This window comes from Rana temporaria, chromosome 3, assembly GCF_905171775.1.
Source record: "Rana temporaria chromosome 3, aRanTem1.1, whole genome shotgun sequence".
Taxonomy (NCBI): Eukaryota; Metazoa; Chordata; class Amphibia; order Anura; family Ranidae; genus Rana; species Rana temporaria.
Genome location: NC_053491.1, coordinates 9,256,068 through 9,277,482, shown reverse-complemented (window position 1 = coordinate 9,277,482; position 21,415 = coordinate 9,256,068). Strand labels below are relative to the sequence as shown.

Genomic DNA, 21,415 nt, shown 5'->3' with positions numbered 1-21,415 from the left:
CCCTCCCCTTTTTTTTTTTCCTTAGCACCCCACCCCCCCCCCCCTTTTCCTTAGCACCCCACCCCCCTTTTTTTCTTAGCACCTTACACCCCCCCTTTTTTTTCTTAGCACCCCCCCCCCCCCCTTTTGTTCTTGGCAACCCACTTTTTTTCTTGCGCTGTTGCCCGATTTACTGTTTTTTTTTGGTGCTGTAAAATGCAATCTGTTTTTACTACAATTAATATATATGTATAAATAAATGGACCCTGAAGAAGCGTGGAAGATGGTGCTGACTTTTGTATTTTTTGTATTTTTTTTCTCACAGGTCCTGATCCTTTAAGAACCAAAGTGTCTCTACGAGCGGTGAGTGTAAATCTACATACACTCTGTAGATAAATCCAGGGCTTTTCTTCATAGGGGATGCAGTACTGGAACCTCCAGCACTTAATGGGGTGTTGAAGGGTCTATTGATGCCGACTGCTGGAGGATTTATTGTCGCTGGGGGGGGGGGATCTATTGTTGCTAAGGAGGTCTATTTTTGCGGGGGGGGTTCTTATTTTGCTAGGGGTTCAGTTGTTGCGGAGAGGGATCTACTGTTGAGGGGGAGAGCTCCTGTATTGTTACTGGTGGGGGTCCATTGATGCTGGCTGCTGGAGCATCTGTTGTCACTGGGGTAGGGGGGGGAATCTGTTGTTGCGGAGGAGGTCTATTGTTGCTGGTGGGGGATCTATTTTGCTGGGGTGATCTTATGTTGCTAAGGTGTCAATTGTTGGTTGGAGTCGTCTACTTTTGAGGGAGCGGTCTATTGTTGCTTGCTGTGGGAGGGCATGTTGATGGCTGCTGGCAGATCTACTGTATTGTTGCTAGTGGGGGATTATTGCTGGGGTGTGCTGGAGCATCTATTGCCCCCGGGGAGCGATCTATTTTTGCCCCTGGGGAGCGATCTATTTTTGCCCCTGGGGAGCGATCTATTTTTGCCCCTGGGGAGCGATCTATTTTTGCTGGGGTGTGCTGGAGAATCTATTGCTGCTGGAGCATCTATTGTTGCTGGGTCACGATCTATTGTTGCTGGGGGTTTCAATTTTTACTGGAATGTATGTACTATTGAGGGAGGGCTCTATTGATAGTGGCTGCTGGGAGATCTACTGTATGTGACTAGTGAGGGTTTATTGTGCTGGGGGGTTTTGTTGCTGGGGCATCTATATATTATTGCTGGTGGAGGATCTTGTGTTGCTAGAAGGTCAGCTGTGTTTGTGTGTGTGTGTATTTTTTTTTTTTTTTTTTTTTTTTTTTAGCAGAGACCCTAGGGAATAAAATTGCAATATTTTATGTCACGCTGTATTTGCGCAGCGGTCTTTCAAACACAATTTTTTGGGAAATAATAAATACACTTCAATGAATTTTAAAAAGTTAGCCTAACTTTTTTGTATAATGTGAAAGATGATGTTACGCCGTGAGAGTCGTGATCTTTATTCTAACCAAAAAAAAAAAATTGATCCTGATTCTAGCCAGAATCGTGCCGCTCTAGTGGGAAGAGACTGTTTATGGCTTTACCTGGGCAGCCGGCACATTATATTTAGTCATCTAATTCTCACCTGCTAGTGAACCTTCTGGCTACATTCTTTCTCCACCCCACCCCCAAATCCCATCACTTTTCATTATTGTAATGTTTTTGCTCCCGTCTTCACCAATGGGATGGTGTGATCCAGGCCCGGACTGGCCATAGGGCATATGCCCAGTGGGCCGCAGGTTATGTCTCTGTAATGTAGGGGGGGTATGTATGGGCTGTATTGTAGGGAGGGGGTGTCTGTATTGTAGGGAGGGGGTGTCTGTATTGTAGGGAGGGGGTGTCTGTATTGTAGGGAGGGGGGGTCTGTATTGTAGGGAGGGGGGGGTCTGTATTGTAGGGAGGGGGGGTCTGTATTGTAGGGAGGGGGGGTCTGTATTGTAGGGAGGGGGGGTCTGTATTGTAGGGAGGGGGGGGGTCTGTATTGTAGGGAGGGGGGGTCTGTACTGTAGAGGGGGTCTCTGTATCATGCAAGGGGTCCAGAAATGTTAGGGGGGTGTCTGTGTAACAAACTGTGGGGGGCTGTGTGTGTGTAATGTGAAGGGGTACAGAGGTGCAGGGTGCTTTGTAATGTAAAGGGGTCCAGAGGTGCAGGGTGCTTTGTAATGTAAAGGGGTCCAGGGTGCTGTGTAATGTAAAGGGGCCTCGAGGTGCAGGGTGCTGTGTAATGTAAAGGGATCCAGAGATGCAGGGTGCTGTGTAATGTAAAGGGTTCCAGAGGTGAGGTGCTGTGTAATGTAAAGGGGGCCAGAGGTGCAGGGTGCTGTGTAATGTAAAGGGTTCCAGAGGTGAGGTGCTGTGTAATGTAAAGGGGCCCAGAGGTGAGGTGCTGTGTAATGTAAAGGGGTCCAGAGTGTTGTGTAATGTAAAGGGGCCCAGAGGTGAGGTGCTGTGTAATGTAAAGGGTTCCAGAGGTGCAGGGTGCTGTGTAATGTAAAGGGTTCCAGAGGTGCAGGGTGCTGTGTAATGTAAAGGGGTCCAGAGGTGCAGGATGCTGTGTAATGTAAAGGGCCCCCGAGGTGCAGGGTGCTGTGTAATGTAAAGGGGTCCAGAGGTGCATGGTGTTGTGTAATGTAAAGGGGTGCAGGGTGCTGTGTAATGTAAAGGGATCCAGAGGTGAGGTGCTGTGTGTAATGTAAAGGGGTGCTGTGTAATGTAAAGGGGTCCAGAGGTGCAGGGTGCTGTGTAATGTAAAGGGGTGCAGGGTGCTGTGTAATGTAAAGGGATCCAGAGGTGCAGGGTGCTGTGTAATGTAAAGGGGTGCTGTGTAATGTAAAGGGGTCCAGAGGTGCAGGGTGCTGTGTAATGTAAAGGGGTGCTGTATAAAGTAAAGGAGTCCAGAGGTGCAGGGTGCTGTGTAATGTAAAGGGATCCAGAGGTGCAGGGTGCTGTGTAATGTAAAGGGGCCAGAGGTGAGGTGCTGTGTAATGTAAAGGGATCCACAGGTGCAGGGTGCTGTGTAATGTAAAGGGGCCCAGAGGTGCAGGATGCTGTGTAATGTAAAGGGGTGCAAGGTGCTGTGTAATGTAAAGGGGTGCAGGGTGCTGTGTAATGTAAAGGGGCCCAGAGGTGCTGTGTAATGTAAAGGGGTCCAGAGGTGCAGGGTGCTGTGTAATGTAAAGGGGTCCAGAGGTGCAGGGTGCTATGTAATGTAAAGGGGTCCAGAGGTGCAGGGTGCTGTGTAATGTAAAGGGGTCCAGAGGTGCAGGGTGCTATGTAATGTAAAGGGGTCCAGAGGTGCAGGGTGCTGTGTAATGTAAAGGGGCCTTGAGGTGCTGTGTAATGTAAAGGGGTGCAGAGGTACAAGGTGCAGGAACTTCACTTCCCATCATTAACCGAGCTGCTCAGTCTAAAATGCCCGGGCATATATTTTTTGTCCCAGTCCGGGTTTGGTGTGATCCCTACAATTCCATGTCTTTCCTCTGGCAGTGAAGGGACAGCAGTGTAGTCATATGGGGGGGGGGGGGGTCGTCCCTTTTTGTGAGTGTAATAATTGATGATCTCCTCCCCGGTGGGCCCGTCTTCCTCTGTATCTCCCGAAGGTCACGTTCCGTGTTTACTTCTCATTGTATGTACTCTGTCCACACAGAAATGGGCAAAGGCCAACTCCAAAGAAGAGTCGTTTGCAAAGTCCAAGGACCAGTCACAGGTGTGTGCCGCTTTCTATACGTCTGTGTGTGTATATAGATATACATCAGTTTTATGAGGGGGGGAGCGTTGCGGTAACTCGTGTGTGTGCTCATCACCTTCCCTCATTCAGGATCTGGAGTGTGAGAATGAAGATCTGCGGGAGAAGCTGAAGAAGGTGCAGCTGGAGCAGCGCGGCTTGCTGGACAAAGTGGGGGGACTACAGCTGCAGCTCAACCAGGTGCCCTCCCATTTACTGCCCGCTTATTACAGATTTGATTGTTGGTGGTGTTTGTTTTATTTTTAATATGCAGGTGTGTGTGAGGAGCTTTATTTGTAATGGCTCATCAAATTGTCTGTTTATATAGCCGTGTGTTGGGTGTGTGTGAAGACAGGGAGGTCACACAACGTCAGCGCTTCGCATCTGTAATGTCCTGTGATCTCATTTCCCGTGACAGATACATGTTGTATGTGTGCCACTCAATGATGCCCACAATGTATATTATTATTTTTGTGTGGGGAGATTTGAAATTTAATAAGCTTCTACCTTATCCTTTAACTTGCGGCAAACAAATCTGAGCGGCAGAGATCCTGGGTTAACTCACATGGCACATAGTGTGTGTGTGTGTGTGTGTGTGTGTATGTATGTATATAGATAATCTCCAGCTATGTAGATATCATTTTTTATTTTATAATATATATATATATATATATATATATATATATATATATATATATATATATATATATATATATATACATACATACATACATACATACATACATACATACATACATACATACATACATACATACATACATACATACCTGGAGATGAATAGAGATATAGGTATGTGTGATTTTTTATATATATATATATATATATATATATATATATATATATATATATATATACATATAATGAGAGATATTATATAGAGTTGGAGAGAATGATTAGAGCGAGTGGGGGGGGGGGGAGAGATTAGAGAGAGTTGGGGGGGGGGGGAGATTAGAGAGAGTTGGGGGAGATTTTAGAGAGAGAGAGATTTGAGAGAGAGATTGATATTTTAGAGAGGGAGAGAGATTGATATTTTAGAGAGAGATATTTTAGAGAGAGATAGAGATTTTAGAGAGAGAGAGAGATTTTAGAGAGAGATTTTAGAGAGAGAGAGGGAGATTTTAGAGAGAGAGAGGGAGATTTTAGAGAGAGAGAGGGAGATTTTAGAGAGAGAGGGAGATTTTAGAGAGAGAGAGGGAGATTTTAGAGAGAGAGAGGGAGATTTTAGAGAGAGAGAGGGAGATTTTAGAGAGAGAGAGGGAGATTTTAGAGAGAGAGAGGGAGATTTTAGAGAGAGAGAGGGAGATTTTAGAGAGAGAGAGAGAGGGAGATTTTAGAGAGAGGGAGATTTTAGAGAGAGGGAGATTTTAGAGAGAGGGAGATTTTAGAGAGAGGGAGATTTTAGAGAGAGGGAGATTTTAGAGAGAGAGAGATTTTAGAGAGGGAGAGAGTTTAGAGAGGGAGAGAGTTTAGAGAGGGAGAGAGTTTAGAGAGGGAGAGAGTTTAGAGAGGGAGAGAGTTTAGAGAGAGAGGGGGAGATTTTAGAGAGAGAGAGAGGGGGAGATTTTAGAGAGAGGGGGAGATTTTAGAGAGAGGGGGGGAGATTTTAGAGAGAGGGGGGGAGATTTTAGAGAGAGGGGGGGAGATTTTAGAGAGAGGGGGGGGGAGATTTTAGAGAGAGGGGGGGGGAGATTTTAGAGAGAGGGGGGGGGGAGATTTTAGAGAGAGGGGGGGGGGGAGATTTTAGAGAGAGAGGGGGGGGGAGATTTTAGAGAGAGAGGGGGGGGGGAGATTTTAGAGAGAGAGGGGGGGGGAGATTTTAGAGAGAGGGGGGGGAGATTTTAGAGAGAGAGGGGGGGAGATTTTAGAGAGGGAGAGATTTTAGAGAGAGAGAGAGGGGGAGATTTTAGAGAGGGAGATTTTAGAGAGGGAGAGAGAGGGAGATTTTAGAGAGAGGGAGATTTTAGAGAGAGGGAGATTTTAGAGAGAGGGAGATTTTAGAGAGAGGGAGATTTTAGAGAGGGAGAGATTTTAGAGAGGGAGAGAGTTTAGAGAGGGAGAGAGTTTAGAGAGGGAGAGAGTTTAGAGAGGGAGAGAGTTTAGAGAGAGAGGGGGAGATTTTAGAGAGAGAGAGAGGGGGAGATTTTAGAGAGAGGGGGAGATTTTAGAGAGAGGGGGGGAGATTTTAGAGAGAGGGGGGGAGATTTTAGAGAGAGGGGGGGAGATTTTAGAGAGAGGGGGGGGGAGATTTTAGAGAGAGGGGGGGGAGATTTTAGAGAGAGGGGGGGGGAGATTTTAGAGAGAGAGGGGGGGGGAGATTTTAGAGAGAGGGGGGGGGGGGATTTTAGAGAGGGAGATTTTAGAGAGGGAGAGAGTTTAGAGAGGGAGAGATTTTAGAGAGAGAGAGAGGGGGAGATTTTAGAGAGGGAGATTTTAGAGAGGGAGAGAGTTTAGAGAGAGGGGGGGAGATTTTAGAGAGAGAGGGGGGGAGATTTTAGAGAGAGAGGGGGGGAGATTTTAGAGAGAGAGGGGGGGGAGATTTTAGAGAGAGGGGGGGGGGAGATTTTAGAGAGGGGGGGGGGGAGATTTTAGAGAGAGGGGGGGGGGGGATTTTAGAGAGAGGGGGGGGGGAGATTTTAGAGAGAGGGGGGGGAGATTTTAGAGAGAGGGGGGGGAGATTTTAGAGAGGGGGGGAGATTTTAGAGAGAGGGGGAGATTTTAGAGAGAGGGGGGGGGGAGATTTTAGAGAGAGGGGGGGGGGAGATTTTAGAGAGAGGGGGGGGGAGATTTTAGAGAGAGAGGGGGGGGGAGATTTTAGAGAGAGAGGGGGGGGGAGATTTTAGAGAGAGAGGGGGGGGAGGTTTTAGAGAGAGAGGGGGGGGAGATTTTAGAGAGAGAGGGGGGGGGAGATTTTAGAGAGAGAGGGGGGGAGATTTTAGAGAGAGAGAGGGGGAGATTTTAGAGAGAGGGGGAGATTGTCTGGACCATCTACAGCCGGATTTACACTTTGTTGCAAGAGGAGTGTGATTACGCTGGCTACACTATTCATAATGTGAAAAAAAATATATTTATAGTGGGGGGGGGAAAGTATTTGCCCCACTGACAAAAAAAATTATCAGTCTATAGTTTTATTGGTCGGTTTATTATAACAGTGAGAGACGGAATAAAAAGTTATAAAGTGATTTGCATTTTAATGAGTGAAATAAATATTTGACAACTTCGCAAAACATGACTTGCATGATTGCAAAATCTGGTCGCATGGTAAACCCCTGCAATCTGATTCTGGTGCAGCGAAAAATATAAAAAGGATCCTGCGTGATTATAATGCAGTGCGATCTGAGCCATGCAGCATGAATGGCTTTAAATCGCACTGCTGCAGAACGGCATGTGATTTGAGCAGCAATGCGGTGCAATCCCTTTCCAAATCGCATGAATGCTAAAACAGCAACTCCGGGGAGATTTGTGGAGTTGGGTTCATCCGCCTGCTGCAATTACTGCTCAGGAACCTTCTGCTGTAACAGGTTGGTGATCAGGGCCGATTCTAGGCAGGGTGCTTTGCACCCAGGCGCCTGCAGAGGTGGGGGCGCCAAAGTGGCAGAGTTCTCCCCTCCCTCCTTCTCTCCTTGTTTGTGTCCGTCCAGAACTAGTGTTCTGAGCATAGGTGTGTGTCCGTCCAGAACTGATGTGTCTCTCACCATCTCCTTTACCATGTCTGCAGTCTCTGACCATCTCCTGTACAATGTCTGCAGTCTCTGACCATTTCCTTTACCATGTCTGCAGTCTCTGACCATTTCCTTTACCACATCTGCAGTCTCTGACCATCTCCTCTACCATGTCTGCAGTCTCTGACCATCTCCTCTACCATGTCTGCAGTCTCTGACCATCTCCTTTACCACGTCTGCAGTCTCTGACCATCTCCTCTACCATGTCTGCAGTCTCTGACCATCTCCTCTACCATGTCTGCAGTCTCTGGCCGTCTCCTCTACCATGTCTGCAGTCTCTGACTGTCTCCTTTACCATGTCTGCAGTCTCTAACCGTCTCCTTTACCACGTCTGCAGTCTCTGACCATCTCCTGTACCACGTCTGCAGTCTCTGACCATCTCCTTTACCACGTCTGCAGTCTTTGACCATCTCCTTTACCACGTCTGCAGTCTTTGACCATCTCCTGTACTATGTCTGCAGTCTCTGACCATCTTCTGCATCATGTCTGTAGTATGTCTGGGGGCTCTTTCTATCAGACTCTCTAACAGAAGCCCTCTCTGTGCCCAATAAAGTACTCTGCTTCTCTTCCTGTATTTTGTTTATTGTTAAGAGATCATGTAAGGATCCCAGGGTAACGAAGACTTCGTGGGGGAGCATCTCTGTGGTCGAGTCATTGCCATAGAAACATGTGTAAAGGGGAGGAGTTAGTAAAAAATGACCACGCCCATGTGGGGGGGCGCGAGAAATATTTCTGCGCCCAGGCGCCTGTGACCCCAGGATCGGCCCTGTTGGTGATCTCCTCCAGGCTGTAGTCATGCACAGTGAAGCTGATGGGACTCTAACAGCAGATGGGGGGGGGAGGAAAAAATCTGACTGTCAGCAGGAGACGGGAAATAACGTATTTCAGCATCTCACCCAGATGGGGGGGTTGTGGGAGGCCGCTGTGCTTTGTACATGGGAACTAGGTGGGGTTTCCAGCAGTTTGTAGTGACTGCAGGATTGGAATACAATTGTTCTCGCACAGTTCACTCACATTGTGTTCGTATTGCAGGAGCAGATGATAACGGATGACCTGGAGAATGAGGTGAGGCTCCGCAGAATCCGAGTTCTCTGTTCTCCCTTCTGTAAGTTGCACACACAACTTTTATTTATCTTTTTTATCTTCTTCCAATCGCAGAAAGAGGAGCTAAAATCCCTGCTGGAAGCGAAGGAGAAAGAACTAGAAGACAGCCTGAGGACGATGGAGAACCTGCGAGGAAAAATGCGATATTATGAGGTGAGCGAGGGATGGGCGTCTGTGTGGCAGGATGTGGGTAGAAAACGCGGGAAGTGGAGAGGGAGAGAGAGCGCAGGTTCGATGGAGAGAAAGGAAATGGGTAGTTGTTATACTCTGTATTCATGTAAAAGATCCTTATTTTACGAGGGTCAGTTCTGAGTTTATTGTATTTTATCATTCATATAAATTGAAGGGTCCTTTAACCACTTCGGCCCCCCGGACCATTTGGGTGGTCAAAGACCAGGCCACTTTTTGCGATTCGGCACTGCGTCGCTTTAACTGACAATCGTGCGACGTGGCTCCCAAACAAAATTAACGTCCTTTTTTTTTTTTTTTTTTTTCACAAATAGAGATTATTTTGGTGGTATTTGATCACCTCTGCGGTTTTTTATTTTTTGCGACAATTATGAAAAAAAATTCAATATTTTTTACTTTTTGCTATAATAAATATCCCCCCAAAAAAAAAATATAAAAAAAATGTTTTCCTCCGCTTAGGCTGATACGTATTCTTATACATATTTTTGGTAAAAAAAAAAACGCAATACGCGTTTATTGATTGGTTTGCGCAAAATTTATAGCGTTTACAAAATAGGGGATAGTTTTATTGCATTTTTATTAATTATTTTTTTTTTTACTACTAATGGCAGCGATCAGCGATTTTTTTTTTCGTGACTGCGACATTATGGCGGACACATCGGACAATTTTGACACATTTTTGGGACCATTGTCATTTTCACAGCAAAAAATGCATTTAAATTGCATTCTTTATTGTGAAAATGACAGTTGCAGTTTGGGAGTTAACCACAGGGGGCGCTGTAGGAGTTAGGGTTCACCTAGTGTGTGTTTACAACTGTAGGGGGGTGTGGCTGTAGGATTGACATCATCGATCGAGTCTCCCCAATAAAGGTGATGACTCGAACGATGCAGCGCCATAGTGAAGCAGGGGAAGCCGTGTTTACATACGGCCCTCCCCGTTCTTCAGCTCCGGGGAGCGATCGCGACGGAGCCGCTATAAACAAATGGCCGCGCCGTCATCCCGGATCGCTCCCCGAGGGAACCCGACCGCCGCGTGTAGTGGGTGGGGGTCCCGATCGGACCCCCGACCCAAGTCTAGGCAGGCACGTACAGGTACGCCAATGTGCCATTCTGCCGACGTATATCTACATGCGGCGGTCGGGAAGTGGTTAACCACTTCAGCCACCGGACCATTTGGGTGGTCAAAGACCAGGCCACTTTTTGCGATTCGGCACTGCGTCGCTTTAACTGACAATTGTGCGGTCGTGCGACGTGGCTCCCAAACAAAATTTACATCCTTTTTTTTTTTTCCCACAAATAGAGCTTTCTTTTGGTGGTATTTGATCACCTCTGCGGTTTTTTAAATTTTTTGCGACAATTTTGAAAACCAATATTTTTTTACTTTTTGCTATAATAAATATCCCCCCAAAAAAAAAATATAAAAAAAATGTTTTCCTCCATTTAGGCTGATACGTATTCTTCTACATATTTTTGGTAAAAAAAAACGCAATACGCGTTTATTGATTGGTTTGCGCAAAAGTTATAGGGCCAGATTCTCAAAGGACTTACGACGGCGTATCTCCACGTACGCCGTCGTAAGTCCGAATGTGAGCCGTCGTATCTATGCGCCCGATTCTTGGAATCAGTTACGCATAGATTTGGCCAAGATACGAGCGGCGTAAGTCTTCTACGCCGTCGTATCTTGGGTGCATATTTACGCTGGCCGCAAGGGGCAATTCCGTAGATTTACGCGTCGAATATGTAAATTGGGTAGATACGCCGATTCACCAATGTACTTGCGCCCGCTACGCCGCTTACGTCCGGCGTAAAGTTACCCCTGCTATATGAGGCGCAGCCAATGGAAAGTATGGACGTCGGCAAGCGTATCTTTTTACGTCGTTTACGTAAGTCGTACGTGAATGGGGCTGTGCGTAGGTTACGTTCACGTCACAGGCATTGGGCCTGGTGTATCTTAGGGCGTAAATTCGACGTGATACTGAGCATGCGCGTCACTAACGTGGGGTCACGGCTCATTTTAATAAAACACGCCCACCTCTTCCACATTTGAATTACGCGGGCTTACGCCGGCCGATTTACACTACGCCGCCGCAACTTACGGAGCAAGTGCTTTCTGAATACTGCACTTGCCTGTCTAAGTTGCGGCGGCGTGGCGTAAATAGGATACGCTACGCCCAACTAAAGATACGTTCTCCTACGTGAATCTAGCCCATAGCGTTTACAAAATAGGGGATAGCTTTATGGCTTCTTTTTTTTTTTTACTAGTAATGGCGGCAGGGGCCACTAGGTGGCGCTGCAGGGGTTAAGTGTTCCCTGCAAAGTGTTTTACTGTAGGGGGGATGGGCTCTGTGTCACATGACACCGATCTCTGCTCCGAGTACACAGAGCCGATATCGGTGTCATTTGTCACTAGTCAGAGTGGGGAGATGCTTGTTTACACAAGCGTCTCCCCACTCTATACCTCCGTGAGACGATCGCATCGGCGATCGAGTCTGTGGGACCCGCGGTCCGACTCAGGGGGAAGGCGGCAGGGTCGCGAGCGCTGGCGACCACACATCAGGCGTTTAAAGGGCCACGTACAGGTACGTGATTATGCCTATCCGCGTCATTCTGCCGAGGTGTGTGTATATATACAGTGGGCGGTCCTTAAGCAGTTAATGACGCTTTACTTATTTAAACGTTCTTGCTTGGAGCCAATGTTGGAAAATTCCTGTAGAAATGTTGTTGGTGAAAAGAATCGCCAAGATTTTTAAGTGTCCACTGCCTGACTGATTGGCTCCTGAATTCCACTTTAATTTGTTCCCTACTGTCCTCAGTACAGCCAGCGATAGTGTAGGCTGGTATGATAAGGCTGCGTTTTTGCATCAGCGTTTAGGGAGCACTCACACCTGAGCAACTCAATGCGTTCCTGAGGCTTCGACTTGGCTTTGGTGGAAGCTTTGGACTTGGCTTTGGTGGAAGCTTTGGACTTGGCTTTGGTGGAAGCTTTGGACTTGGCTTTGGTGGAAGCTTTGGACTTGGCTTTGGTGGAAGCTTTGGACTTGGCTTTGGTGGAAGCGCTTTCGACTTGGCTTTGGTGGGAAGCGCTTTCGACTTGGCTTTGGTGGGAAGCGCTTTCGACTTGGCTTTGGTGGGAAGCGCTTTCGACTTGGCTTTGGTGGGAAGTGCTTTCGACTTGGCTTTGGTGGGAAGCGCTTTCGACTTGGCTTTGGTGGGAAGCGCTTTCGACTTGGCTTTGGTGGGAAGCGCTTTCGACTTGGCTTTGGTGGGAAGCGCTTTCGACTTGGCTTTGGTGGGAAGCGCTTTCGACTTGGCTTTGGTGGGAAGCGCTTTCGACTTGGCTTTGGTGGGAAGCGCTTTCGACTTGGCTTTGGTGGGAAGCGCTTTCGACTTGGCTTTGGTGGAAAGCGATTTCGACTTGGCTTTGGCGGAAGCGCTTTCGACTTGGCTTTGAAGACGCTTTGAAGCACCACTAAAGCTACATGGGGTGTAATTTTTTAATGCAAAGCCAAGTGTAAAGCAAGTGAGCCCTTAGGGTTGTGATGGTGAACCTTGGCACGCCAGACGTTTTGGAACTACATTTCCCATTAAGCTCCACTACACTGCAGAGTACATGAGCATCATGGGAAATGTAGTTCCAAAACATCTGGGGGTGCCGAGGTTCGCCATCACTGCCCTTAGGATTTGAATAGGATTCGGCCCTTTGCTTGCAGTCACATGAGAGATTGTGAGAACGGGGATCTGTCTGGTTGCTGAATAGTTAATGTGTTGTTGTCCTGATCATATGCTGCTTTATACAGAAACCGGTTTATAAGCTTGGGGCAAAAAAAATAAAAACAGGATATTGCCCACAGACCATAATAAGATTCCAGCTGTCCATTATTCAATGAGCACATTGCTAATTGGTTGCTGCGGGAGGCGTAATTATTTTGCTTGCCTCATATTTAATGAGCTGCGCCGTGTTACATGCGTGTCGCCTCTTCATTCAATTGTATTGACGTATTTCTTGGAACAACCTTTAATTAAGTTACTATTACTGCTGTGAACATTTAGTGTCTCACTATTCATCTTTTGTACAAATTATGAATGGCATTTAGTTCTTCACATGACGTGAAGCCGCTTCATGCGAGTTCAGATAACCCGGTAATTATGGCGATTTTATAGCTGCGGTAAACCGGTCACGTGCTGGTCATCCGTATACTGCTTAAACTTTCCTGGACGGGGATGGTTTGAAATGTTATTATAATCATGCTTTTAGTACATAAGTAATTTAAAGGGATTATAAACCTTCGTGTTTTCACCTTTTTAAAGGGGTTGTAAAGGTACAATTTTATTTTTTCCCCCTAAATATCTTCCTTTCCCTTAGTGCCGTCCTCCTTTACTTACCTCATCCTTCCATTTTGCTTTTAAATGTCCTTATTTCTTCTGAGAAAGGCTTTCTCCCTGGTGTGGAGTGCCGTGCTCGCCCCCTCCCTTGGACTACAGGAGAGTCAGGACGCTCTCTACGTTGCAGATAGAGAAAGGAGCTGTGTGTTAGAGGGCGTCTTGACTCTCCTGCAGTCCAAGGGAGGGGGCGAGCACGACACACCAGGGAGAAAGCCTTGCATTACTGTGTGGAGTTACAGACAGAAGAACAGGAAGTGAGGATTTCTCAGAAGAAATTCAGACGTTTAAAAGCAAAATGGAAGGATGAGGTAAGTGAAGGAGGACTGCACTAAGGTAAAGGAAGAGATTTAGGGGAAAAAAATTGTATCTTTACAACCCTTATAATGCATCCTATGTATTAAGGTAAAAAAACACCTTGAGTGAAGCCACGCATCGGAATAAAAGGTCATTGAAGTGGATCTTCACCAACCCCCACTCCCATATTTTTTTTTTTTTAACCCCAGCTTACCTGGTTGGGGGTCCTGCATGGTTAAGATACCTACCCAGTGTTGTCCTCCTGAGATCCTCTTCTCTTCTGCCTCCCGCTTGGTCCTACGCCGCCATCTTCTTTCACAACGTCATGGGGAAGCTGCTGGCTCTTCCGGGTTCAGTCGACGGCTCTCCCGATGATGATGGTAGGCCCGCCTCCCTCCTCCTTTCTCAATGAAGGACTATACCTCCTGGCAAATGAGATGTACTCAATGGACCAAGTTCACTACATTCGCCTAGGCGAGTGACATGCATGATGGGGATGCATTTTTATTATTTACCTTATTTGCAGAGGGGTAGAGATGAGGCAACATCAAACTGAGGGGGGTGATCCGCTTTAATCCGTTGTACATCCAGTCTAAGGTCCTACCCAGGGGTCTCAAACTGGCGGCCCTCCAGCTGATGCAAAACTACAAGTCCCATGAGGCATTGCAAGGCACAAGCATGACTCCCTCGGGCAGAGGCATGATGGGACTTGATAGTTCCACCACAGCTGGAGGGCCACCGGTTTGAGACCCCTCGATAGGACCTCAGTACATCAAGGGGTCTCAAACTGGAGGCCCTCCAGCTGTTGCGGAGCTATCATGCCTCTGCCCGAGGGAGTCATGCTTGTGCCTTGCCATGCCTCCTGGGACTTGTAGTTTTGCAACAGCTGGAGGGCCGCCAGTTTGAGACCCTTGTCCGACATAAACTAGGGGTCTGTGTCGATTGGCTTTTGTTCAATTCAAACAGGCTTTGCATTCTGATACAAGTCTGTAGGAATTCAGTTTGAAGGCGGTCGGAAAGAAAGTGAACTGCAAGTCAAATGCGCCTGTCAATTAATTCTGCACAATCTCAGAAGTTTGATGCCATCAACCGCAGCTCAAATCTATAAATCGGGTTTCATACTTTTTGTTTTGCAGCAAAAGAATCACTCGGCCCCAAGTAGCCCGTTCAGCCCTGGTGAGTATGGGAGCGAGAGACGACCCTACTGGTCTTATCACACACAGGAAAGGTTTCTAATTCGGTTTTCTTGCTTTCTAGGGAAAGAGGAGGTTGTGATGAAACAGAATCTAGTTCTAAGCTCGGATCCTCAGGTACTTTGTGACTTGTCATCTGAAAGATACATAGTGCATAACGATGAGTCTGTAATATTTGAGTTGGCAGTAATGGTTCGTATTGCACAATTCATAGCATTTTGGACTGAAGCCTTCACAGTAATCTTAGCCGTGGCACATGGTGCAGTCTTTTATGCCCACCACAGGCTTTGAAACGTGTGTTCCATACAGTTTTTGATATGACTGGTTTAAAAAACGAATTTGCATCAAATAGCTCTTTGTAATATAACAGTCGATGGTTAAAGCAGATATTGGAGTTGTTAAAGCGGGAGTTCACCCATTAATCTATTTTTTCAAACAATCCCCTTAGATTCCTGCTCGTTTTGTCTAGGGGAATTGGCTAGTTGTTTTAAAATATGAGCTGTACTTACCGTTTTCGAGATGCATCTTCTCCGCCGCTTCCGGGTATGGGTCTTCGGGAGTGGGCGTTCCTTCTTGATTGACAGTCTTCCGAGAGGCTTCCGGCGGTCGCATCCATCGCGTCACTAGTAGCCGAAAGAAGCCGAACGTCGGTGCGGCTCTATACTGCGCCTGCGCACCGACGTTCGGCTTCTTTCGGAAAATCGTGACGTGATGGATGCGACCGTCGGAAGCCTCTCGGAAGACTGTCAATCAAAATAGGAACGCCCAGTCCCGCAGCCCATACCTGGAAGCGACGGAGAAGATGCATCTCGTAAACGGTAAGTACAGCTCATATTTTAAAACAACTAGCCGATTCCCCTAGACAAAACGAGCATGAAGCTAAGGGGAAAAAGTATATTGTACGGGTGAACCTCCGCTTTAAGGATATTGTCAAATCTATATATTCTGTATTTATCGGGGTATACCGCGCACCGGCGTATAACGCGCACCCCAAGCTTAGAAAGGTAGTTTAAGGAAAAAAAGAACTTGCATTTTCTTTATCGTACATCACGGGACACAGAGCGGCATATTCATTACTATATGGGTTATATGGAGTACCTTCAGGTGTTGACACTGGCAATCTCAAACAGGAAATGCCCCTCCCTATATAACCCCCTCCCATAGGAGGAGTACCTCAGTTTTTACGCCAGTGTCTTAGGTGTTAGTCATGGTTTAGCTTGCCTCCGCATCCTTGGGATTAGGTGAGCTACCGGTTCTGTCCAAAAAAGCCTCAGCGCTAAAGTGGTCAGTAACCGGACCCCAAACCCTTGGGGTATAGCCCATAATGCTTTTCTTTTTAGAGAGCTGGACCCTGGGCCCAGAACTTAGAAACCTTTGGGTGCCTAATGTTTTCTGTTGCCAGGGTGCTATATGGGCCCAGGACAGTGGATCCTTCATAGGAACCCAGGGCCTGAAGGTCTAGACATCCCCACGGAGATGGGGGAAGATTGGGCCTCTTGCTTGGCAAAGTCCTGCGGCATGGAGCAGGTAAGTGAGGGGAAAACTTGCGGAACTTGGTTCTTAGCAGGTTTTTTTCTGGGGGGTCACAGGGGACATGCCTAAAGTTATGCACTGCATCTGGCAAACTAGTCACATATCATAAAGATAGGATGGCTCTATATGTATTATTCCCATAAGATGTGACCTCCCTTGTAGTGTTGGAAAAGCATTGAGTGGGGCCTGTGTGATATAAAAATATATGTGTGTGTCAGAGAGCTGTGCTTACCTGCAAGCCTCCAGGCGATGCTCCATTCATTCTTCCTCCTCAGAGCCTGCAAAGCAGGCAAAACGCTGACCTCCTCATGGTTCCAGGCTGCAGGCTGCAGTTTGCTGGAACAGAGAGGTCCCTTCCTCCCAAACCCGGGTCAGTGGCTTAAGGAAGGGGCGGCCCTTCCTTGTTTGTTCCATTCAATACTTTGGAACGGGGGAGGAAAGACCAGAGCGGCAGCACGGGGCGCCGAGGACACACAGTGGCCAGAAAGGATATTGCAGTCTTCAGAAGACTGTTTTTTCAAGCCTAGAAATAGGCTGTTTTCTTTTCCATCTCATAGTTTTTCTTTGCAATACTACTCAGGGGGACAGAATGTTTTTTCTTTCCTGGATTTGAAACAAAAACGAAAAAAAAAAAAAAAAGTCATCTAGGGGAGAGGAAGCATTTTTTATCCCCCAAACAGGTGTTTGGGCAATTAACTTTTATAGTTCCAAATACCAATAGGTAGCAGGTGTACCTTGGTATTGTACCATGGCATCCGGAGAGTCTAAGGTCTCGGACAAAGTTATGCCGCTGCTTTCCCCACAGGGAGCCTTGGGGCCATCGGGATCTGGGGCTGGAGCTGGCGCGGGTCAGTCCAACCCTAAGATGGTCACGGACGAGGTATTACTCACCTCTTTAAGAGAGATGGAGAAAAGAATGGGAAAAATGATAGCCACAGCTATGCGGGGCAGTAAACGGATTAGATCTCCGTCGCCCGAGCGCAGACCCTCAGAAGAGGAGGTCCTTTCCTCAGGGGAATTGGACGACCTCTTGGACAAGGACCAAGTAGGTTCAGGGATCGAAGATCCGGATACAGAGGAGTCTGGAGCAGTCTCCCAAGGGGAGAGCTGGTGGACTCAAGCCTTAACAGACTTGGTCCATAAATGCATTCAACTTGCCAGTACCAGATCTCCAGGTATCTACGGTTTCAGCTCTGGGCTCACTGAGGGCGCCTCAAAGCAATGCAGTATTTCCGATCCACCCTCTACTAGAGGGAGTTTTGTTCCAAGATTGGAACAAGCCAGAAAAATCTTCTTACCACCTAAAAGATTCTCTGCCCTATATCCTATGGAAGATAAATTTTCCAAGGAATGGGCTACTCCTGCAGTGGACGCAGCCATCTCATGTATTAACAAATCATTAACATGCCCTGTAGAAAACATACAGGTATTCAAGGATCCAGTTGATAAACGCTTGGAAGCACTACTTAAGAACTCCTTCACTACTGCAGGGGCAGTAGTACAGCCAGCTGTGGCTGCGATTGGGGTTGCTCAAGCATTATCGGATCAGGTTAAGCAGATGCTTAAACTTATTCCTGCCCAGCAGGCAGAAGAATTTTCGGATGTCCCTAAGGCCATATGTTTTACAGTAGACGCAATTAAGGATTCTATCCAGCAAGCGTCACGTTTATCGTTATCCCTTATCCATATGAGAAGACTCTTATGGTTAAAAAGCTGGGAGGCCGAGCCCCCATGCAAGAAGCTCCTGGTAGGGTTCCCCTTCCATGGAGGACGACTCTTCGGAGAAGACCTAGATAAATACATTCAAACCATTTCAAATGGCAAAAGTACTCTCTTGCCAACTAAGAGGAAGTTTCAGGGGCCTGCGTTTAAACGACAGTACTCCCCTGGGCAGGGGCCCTCTAATGCCAAACAGTATCGACGGCCTCCTGCGAAAGCAAACTTCGGCTTCAACAGCAAATCACAAGGACAGGCTGCTAAAGGCAGAAAGCAGTGGGTTCGCAAACCAGCAAACCCAGCCCCCAAGCCGACCTTATGAAGGGGCGCCCCCACCCACGAAGGTGGGGGGAAGGCTGCGACTCTTTTCAGAGGTTTGGGAAGCCAGCATTCCCGACGAGTGGGTACGGTCTTCCGTGGCCACGGGCTACAAATTAGATTTCCTAAGGTTTCCTCCTCTTCATTTCCAGGAGTCGAGGATTCCAAACGATCCGGAGAAAGGAGCCGCATTAATGTCGGCATTAAATCATCTACTTTCCCAGGAAGTAATAGTAGAGGTACCAGTCCTGGAACAGGGGCTAGGTTTCTACTCCAACCTATTCATCATCCCGAAGTCCAATGGAGATGTCGGGCCAATTTTGGACCTAAAGATGGTAAATACATACCTAAAGATCCGCTCATTTCGGATGGAAACCGTGCGGTCAGCAGCTACCACACTCCAAAAGGACGACTTCATGGCGTCCATAGACATAAAGGATGCCTACCTTCATCTTCCAATTTATCAGCCACATCAAAGATATCTACGCTTCTTGGTGGCTTCGCGTCACTTCCAATTCGTGGCGCTTCCCTTCGGGTTGGCTACGGCCCCCCGGGTGTTCACGAAGGTCCTAGCTCCAATCCTAGCCAAACTAAGGATCCAAGGGGTCACGATCCTAGCATACCTGGACGACCTCCTAGTCATAGATCACTCGTCTCCCGGCTTGGAGCGAGCAGTGGCCCTCACGGTCCAATACCTCGAGAAGTTCGGCTGGGTCCTAAATCGAGAAAGGTCAGCTTTCCTGCCCACAAGGCAGTTGGAATATCTCGGCATGAGATTAGACACAGAACAACAAAGAGTGTTTCTACCTCTGAGGAAGGTCAAAGCCATCAAGGAATTAATCCTACTGGTTCTAAGCAAGAAGGAACCGACTATTCGCCTATGTATGAGATTACTAGGCAAGATGGTGGCCACATTCGAGGCGGTACCATACGCCCAGAGCCACACTCGCATCCTGCAGGCAGCCATCCTGTCAGCATGGAGCAGAAGGCCGCAGGCCTTGGATATCCCGTTGCCGCTCTCATCAAGAGTCCGACAAAGTCTGTGCTGGTGGTTAGACCCTCAGAATCTACTGAAGGGGAAGTCTTTCAGCCCAGTGGCTTGGAAGATAGTGACCACAGACGCCAGCCTGACGGGCTGGGGAGCAATTTTGGATGGTTGCACTCGCCAAGGTACTTGGGCAACGCCAGAGAAGCAGTTGCCCATCAACATCTTGGAGCTCAGAGCTGCTCGACTAGCCCTCAGGGCTTGGACGTCAAAATTGCAGGGGTTCCCGGTGAGAATTCAATCAGACAATGCCACGGCCGTGGCATACATAAATCACCAAGGGGGAACCAGGAGTCAAGCCGCTCAGAGAGAGGTGAGCTTGATTCTCCTATGGGCAGAGGCTCATGTGCCCTGCATATCGGCAATATTCATTCCAGGAGTGGACAACTTTCAGGCGGACTTCTTAAGCCGCCAGACTCTTTTGCCGGGGGAATGGTCTCTGCATCCACAAATCTTTCAAGCACTCTGCCAAAGATGGGGAGTGCCGGACGTGGATATCATGGCATCGAGACTCAACAAGAAGCTAGACAGGTTCATGTCCCGCTCAAGGGATCCGATGGCCTGCGGAACCGATGCGTTGGTTTGCCCTTGGCATCAGTTCAAACTTCTTTATGCGTTTCCCCCGCTCCAGTTACTACCCCGCCTGCGGCGCAGGATCCGGGTGGAGCACATACCAGTCATCCTGGTAGCTCCAGCATGGCCCAGAAGGGCATGGTACTCACTAATCTTAAAGATGGTAGTGGGAGACCCTTGGACTCTTCCTCTACGGCCAGACCTGCTATCGCAAGGTCCGATCCTCCACCCTGCCTTACGGCATCTAAATTTGACGGCCTGGAAACTGAATCCCTGATTCTCAGGGGTAGAGGTCTGTCTCAGAAAGTAATCTCTACCCTAATCAGAGCCAGGAAACCGGTCTCTAGGGTGATTTATTACAGGGTCTGGAAGGCCTATGTAGGCTGGTGTGAGTCCAATCCGGAAAACAGATGTGCTGTTCGTATTACCGGATGGGCCCAAGAAGGGGCAGGCAGCTGCAAAGTCCACCATTTCTAGGTGGATTAAGCAATTAATCACTCAGGCCTACGGCTTGAAAGGGTTGCCTCCTCCAGTATCATTAAAGGCTCATTCTACTAGGGCCATGGGCGCCTCCTGGGCAGCACACCACCAGATCTCTATGGCTCAAGTTTGCAAGGCGGCAACCTGGTCTTCTGTCCACACGTTTACAAAGTTCTACCAGTTGGACGTAAGAAGGAATTCTGATACAGCCTTTGGGCAGGCAGTGCTGCAGGCTGCAGTTTGAGACCCTCGGAATCCGGGGGCTCCTCTTTTTTGAGTTAAATTTAAAATTTAAGATTATTTTTCTCAACTAAGTTGGATTTATTATGATTTGAGTATTCTCTAAATTAAATCCTTTTGTCTTGGAGATGTTCTCCCTCCCCTCATTGTGAGCATTGCTTTGGGACATCCCGTATAGTAATGAATATGCCGCTCTGTGTCCCGTGATGTACGATAAAGAAAAAGGGATTTTTAATACAGCTTACCTGTAAAATCCTTTTCTTGGAGTACATCACGGGACACAGAGCTCCCACCCCTCTTTTTGGGGACCATTTTGGGAGGCATACTGCTTGCTACAAAACTGAGGTACTCCTCCTATGGGAGGGGGTTATATAGGGAGGGGCATTTCCTGTTTGAGATTGCCAGTGTCAACACCTGAAGGTACTCCATATAACCCATATAGTAATGAATATGCCGCTCTGTGTCCCGTGATGTACTCCAAGAAAAGGATTTTACAGGTAAGCTGTATTAAAAATCCCTTTTTTGCCCTGCGTCCATCGGCGGCCTTGTCCGGCGTCTGTCTGTGGCTTCCTTGCGCGGGGTCCATCCAGCCTTGTGGGTGTCCATCTGCGGCTTCCTTGCGCGGTGTCTGTCCAGCCTTGTGGGTGTCCGTCTGCGGCTTCCTTGCGCGGGGTCCATCCAGCCTTGTGGGTGTCTGTCTGCGGCTTTGGAGGTGTCCGTCTGCGGCCTCCATCCAGGTGTCCGTCTCCGTCCAGGTGTCCATCTGCGAGTCCTTGCCCGGGGTTGCAGCGGTGTTTGTTTTTGGCGCCTCGGCCGAGCCGAGAGGAGCCAGATTTCCTATGTGTTCGGCTCCTCTCGCGTGGCTGCGGGCGTGGCCGAGCCTAGCCGAGTGCG

General features: G+C 47.9%; 1 protein-coding gene across 2 annotated transcripts in view; it reads left to right on the top strand.

The window, feature by feature from the left end:
- Window positions 1-304: 304 nt before the first annotated feature.
- The window catches only part of UACA (uveal autoantigen with coiled-coil domains and ankyrin repeats), a gene marked incomplete at its 5' end in the record, with an annotated part of 34,676 nt that continues 13,565 nt past the window's right edge, over window positions 305-21,415 (top strand). Inside the window, 7 exon segments of one of the 2 annotated variants that reach the window (XM_040342228.1) lie at window positions 305-342; window positions 3,636-3,695; window positions 3,807-3,914; window positions 8,486-8,518; window positions 8,612-8,710; window positions 14,560-14,599; window positions 14,681-14,733. In XM_040342228.1, the coding sequence (XP_040198162.1) occupies window positions 305-342; window positions 3,636-3,695; window positions 3,807-3,914; window positions 8,486-8,518; window positions 8,612-8,710; window positions 14,560-14,599; window positions 14,681-14,733 (431 nt within the window). 2 annotated transcript variants of the gene reach the window in all.